Source organism: Styela clava, chromosome 8 (genome assembly GCF_964204865.1).
Source record: "Styela clava chromosome 8, kaStyClav1.hap1.2, whole genome shotgun sequence".
NCBI lineage: Eukaryota > Metazoa > Chordata > Ascidiacea > Stolidobranchia > Styelidae > Styela > Styela clava.
Genome location: NC_135257.1, coordinates 9,644,562 through 9,649,988, shown reverse-complemented (window position 1 = coordinate 9,649,988; position 5,427 = coordinate 9,644,562). Strand labels below are relative to the sequence as shown.

Below are 5,427 nucleotides of genomic sequence, written 5' to 3'. Positions count from 1 at the left end.
GCAAAATTGATATAGTTGGTAGTTTATATTGAAGCTTGTTATAATTAAAGTTTCTAATTTTTAGTTAGTTATATTTAGCAATTGTTATATTACATTTTACATCATATAATATAATATTTTGCTCTAGCAACGAATCGTGTTATTCTGCGGAAAATATAAACCCCCTTCAGTAAGTAGCATTGAATTGATAAAAATATTTTATCCACAGCATAGAAATTATTCCTGTTTTTTCAACCCTACTTATTTAAAATGGAAGCCTTCATTTCTGCGATCCCGAATGAAAAGAGAGCAATTTTCGAACAAACTGTAAAAGATGTCAACGAATTTTTTGACGGAGTTCTCAGGTTCAAAGAAACTGAATGGAAAGGACATCGTTTTCTCCCTGGTTTTGAAGCAGAAACTGCAAAATACGCATACGAAAAACTGGAACTGGAACAAAATTCGGTCTTTCTAGTATCTTACCCCAAAACCGGTAAAGTTGGTTTTACAAAATAGGCTGATTTAGATCTAGACACTACAGTCCATGATGAATTCAGACACCACAGTTGGTAGTGCATAATAGTAATAAAAGTATTTCATTTCACTATTGAAATGCCTTTTCAGTTCGCTAATTGTTCAGATAAATCACCTGTATAAAATGCCATGAATGATCACTATTCAAAATTGCTATAAAATAACCGCTAATTCTTCTAAAGTTCTGGTAACGTTTTTCTGCATCGTGTATTTAGTTCGAAAAGTACAGGATATTATAACATGTCATTATCTTTCATAGGCGTTAATTGGACATCGGCGGTCGTAAGTGAAATATTATATGGACTGAATGGATTGAGGATGTTTCCACCATTGCAAAAGATGGATGTAGCCAAAGGTAAATTATATAACGCAACCAAGTTGTTTTCTTTATTGGCGCTACATGACAAAGGTAGGAATATACAGAACATTTTTTTTATAATGAATTATGTGAATTGTTATACCGGACCAGACTTATATTATGATGCCCTCACTGATGATCATAGTATCTTTCTTGTAATTGATAATTCAGTCATATAATTTACAGTTTCCTCGTCGATAAGTTCACACTATCAGCAGACCATCTTTTCTTTTCGTTATCACGCCATATTGGTCAAAGTCATTTTTAACTATATTTGTACCACATGTTACAAGAGCTGTAACTCATTTTTCATTGTTTCGCGGAAAATCAAGTCTAAAATGTATATTTAGAATTAGCTGCAAAATGACAAATTATGATTTATCAATACAATCAATACTGCAAAGAAAACTGGCATAAACATCACTATGAAAAGGTCACCTCTCAGACGAATCTGTTTCAACACCATTTCTTGCAAATACCTTATAATATTAAGATAAAAATATTCATGTTCACCCCTAAGGGCAATTGGCGTAGAATAATGCAGAGACGTTGGTCAGGTACGTTTTTGCTCATGGTACAACCACAAAATAGCGTTTGAAGTATTACAAACAATATCTTGGTGTTTCTTTCAGAATCAAAATTTCAGCTGTTGGAATATCTGCCCGTTCATCCGAAATGTTTTCAGACTCATTTACCAGAAAATTTGTTGAACGTCGAAAAAATAAAAAAGAATGACGGAAAGGTGACGACTACATTTTATCATGTATTTCAAATATCGTTGCAGAGAACCAATGTGATAGGCTGATTTGAAGCATGGTGTTTTTATTTACATTATATTGTACGACATTTATAGGGTTCGGATGGGCACATAAATCCCGGAAAATGGTTGTAACTCTTGAAATCATATTAATGAAAAAATGGTGAATTGCACAAAGACTTTGTTCGAAAAACGTTTTATTTTACACGCAAATAATTTAGATTGCAAGATTATTACTGTAATATTTCATAAAGTTTCATCACTTTTAAATATATATGTCAATTGTTACGCCAGTGGCCACCTGTGAGTGAGTTTACTTCATTTCCGTTCGTGTTACCATATTTTCAAATAATATTCATAAAAAATTCTTTCGCTTAATTGCTATGCACTTACCATTGCTCAGCGGAAAGAATACAGTATACCAAAACGGACCGATCAAGTTCAAATTCAAATATACCGTTAAAGCAAAAACCTTGAAACTCAATCAAACTGACATCGAAATTTAACCTAATGCCTGAGGTTGTTTATTGAGCAATACATTTATTATAAAAATCTCGATACTCTTTCGAGTTGACACAGAAACATTGAAATACCAATAGGCTGTTTATTTTCTTCCGCATTTATCCGAAAATGGCATATGAATTATTTTTTCATAATAACTGGTTTGTTGCGATTTTGCAGATAATTGTTATTCTACGCAATCCTAAAGATCAAGTTGTTTCCTGGTATCACTTTTGCAAGAATGCACCCTTCGACAACGCCCGATACGCCTTCAGTCTTGATTGGCCACAATTTTTTTCGGACTATGTGCAGGGTTTGTCCATTTGTTATATAACAATTGAAATTAATGAGCTTACGTGTCGGAGGATACATATAAGACAATTTTTTGATACCATTTTTATTTATTTCCCAATACAAACGAAACTATTCTTGTATAGAATGATCTATAGCGCGTGGCTCATTGAAGCTGACAATCTTTTGATAACAGCGCAAAAACAATTATGATTAGATATATTGGATCGTGAAGTTATGCAAACTCTGAGACCTTAAGTATCTTCAATATCGTACATTTTACCTGCGGCTCAAACCAAATTATTTTAAATGTTTTTGATGGCAGGGAAGCAAATAACATTCATGAAAGATGGAGAATGGTATCCTGATCATATACTGGGATGGTATAAACACAAGGATGAAGATAATGTCATGTTCATTCATTATGAAGATCTGAAAAGAGTAAGATTATGATGTGATCAAGACATACACACCTGAGTCAATTATATTTATTTTAAATTTAAAATACACTATTAATAATCCATCATCCACAAGGTTTACCATTAAAAAACTTAAAAAGTGTAAGAGAAGAGAATAGAGTAGTAAAAAATATTAATCAACATGTTCTATCTTTCGTTGTACAAAATACTGATTCGAAATGGCGTTTTTGACAAACTATTCGCATAATGTTTGTCCCTATATATTTTACAGGATACAAAACAAGAAATTAGACGTTTGGCAAAGTTTTTGAACACTGAAGTTGATGATAAGAGAGTGGAGGAAATAGAAAATGCGACTACGTTTAGTGTCATGAAACAGACATCTCATCCAAATCTTTTGAAATTGAATCTATTCAGAAAAGGTAACGTGATAGATTTAACGAATCGGAATAACCTATGTATACCGAAAGCCACATAATGCACTGATCATGCCATCACAGCAAGTGGTGATCATTTTACTAAAATATTTCATTATGCAGACCAGAGGGATGAAATAAATTACAAAAAATAGCGTTGTTTATCAGAATACTATGCTCCGTTCTGAGTAACTAAATACAATAGACCAAAAGATGTTTTATTTAGGGGAAGTCGGAAACTGGAAGCAGCTGATGACTGTTGCACAATCGGAATTGATGGACAAATTGATTGCAGATAAATTGGGGCATACTGACATCAAATTTATTTACGATATATAATAACATTGTCACACTTTTATTCATAAATTGATCATTTTATCAATATGTTTACTAAACCTTTCATACAACATTGCAGAAAACTAAACTGCCAATATAAATAAATGTTCAACGGTGGTCAAAATTAGGTTTAATAACCCCAGGCCGTATTACCATAACTGGCCTGATTTAATAAAATTCATTCCAGGGATAATTTTATGACTTTTATTTATTATATAAATCGTTGTTTTTTTGCTATTTGGAAGAGAATCAAGGCTCTATAGCTGTTGTCAAAAAGAAGTGACATAGCGATATCAGATCGCATAAACTGTTCCATCGAAGTATCTGACAAAAGATTGCGAATAAGTGCAGTTAGGGCGCTGCAAAACAGCACTATTTTAGGTAAAGCAACTGTACGAACAATAACAGAAGAAAACTATTGCCTATAGACACTTTCTTCTATTTAAGAATATCATAACAATACTACCATTTAGTTCCCCAAACATTCAACGCCATTATATCTCTGTAATCAGTTATTCATTTCATATTATTGAGCTTTATTGTTATATCACTCAAAAATTAAAATATGTATATATATTACAGAAAAATATCTACAATAAAGTATTCTGTATTCTTTCGTGTAACTAGCGGTCAACGACCACAAAAACACGTGATTAGGTCACACCTTTTGATATATTTGGTCGCAGTAAGCCAGAAGGGTTGATTGAGAATTTTCGTGTACGTGGGCCCAGCGGTACAGGGTAAGCCGAAAAGTTTTAAAAAGATAAAAAGCCAATGAGTGATATATATGAGTTTTCAGCAATAACCGGAATATTTGCAAAACACACCCTTGTCTGAAATTTCCAGAATACCACGTTTTGAAAACAAGAGAGCGGTGCTATAGTATAGGAACACGGAAGCTAAACGAAGCAGTAGTCTACCTTACTTTATACAGTATACGTATACCTTACCTAGCCTAATGTACGGTACGGTCGACAAATTTCGGACTTTCGCGTAGCACGAGAGAGGTTGCAAAAGAGCTACAAATAGTTTTTTATCAATTTCAAAGAAGTATCACACAAAATTTCGAAGTGAAAAACGAATCACATAGAGCACAAAGAAACTTTCGTTACAATCTTTAACCACTAAAAATGTTAAAGCAATTGGTCCAGTAGTTAATGAGTAGCGATTTTTTCATAACAATGAGAAGAAAAATACCAGCAAGAAAAACAACTTAACTAAACAACAATCGGAGACCGCAGACTTGTCGATCTGCGGTTTCGATTCCTTCGCTCTGACTCAATAGCGACACCGCGTGTCACATTCCTAATTAATTAATAACTCGTTAATTATACGACATAATTCACCCAAGATCAATAGGCTCCTGGTCCGAGATATGATGAATGCACATGTAAAATTTGGAGCAGATTCAATTTCGTGAGATATCGCGTAACGTACGAAGGTGAAACAAACAAACAGACAAATACCTATCAACATACTTACCGATCGAGATCGATGAGTAATAACACAAGAGAGCTATGCTAAAATATATTGACGCGGAGGGGGAACCGAAATATTCTATCATCAATTCCCCGAACATCATATGCGGTGACTACCGTAACTTGCTAGTATGACACCTGTATCAGGGTTACGGTAACGGTACAGGGACTGTATCAGCTTTCCCAGGTCCTGTGACCATGATCCATTCTTCATAATTCAGTTTCAACGTGAATTGAAATACCAACTGACCACTTCTGTACCGTACTGCAGGTACCGTACTGGGGTCTACCGTCCCCCATAAAAAAACTTCCCACTTTCGCTAAGCACGAAATCCGCCGACGTACGCTGAGCACGAAA

At 34.1% G+C, this 5,427-nt stretch overlaps 1 protein-coding gene across 1 annotated transcript; it reads left to right on the top strand.

The window, feature by feature from the left end:
• The first annotated feature begins 227 nt into the window (after positions 1–227).
• Positions 228–4,162, top strand: LOC120346495 (sulfotransferase 6B1-like). The gene is made up of 7 exons (XM_039416261.2): positions 228–472; positions 773–868; positions 1,504–1,613; positions 2,310–2,442; positions 2,746–2,861; positions 3,111–3,261; positions 3,482–4,162. Exons 1-7 carry the CDS (start codon positions 250–252, stop codon positions 3,592–3,594), a joined length of 942 nt encoding a protein of 313 aa, XP_039272195.1. The 5' UTR covers positions 228–249; the 3' UTR covers positions 3,595–4,162.
• The last annotated feature ends 1,265 nt before the right edge of the window (positions 4,163–5,427 follow it).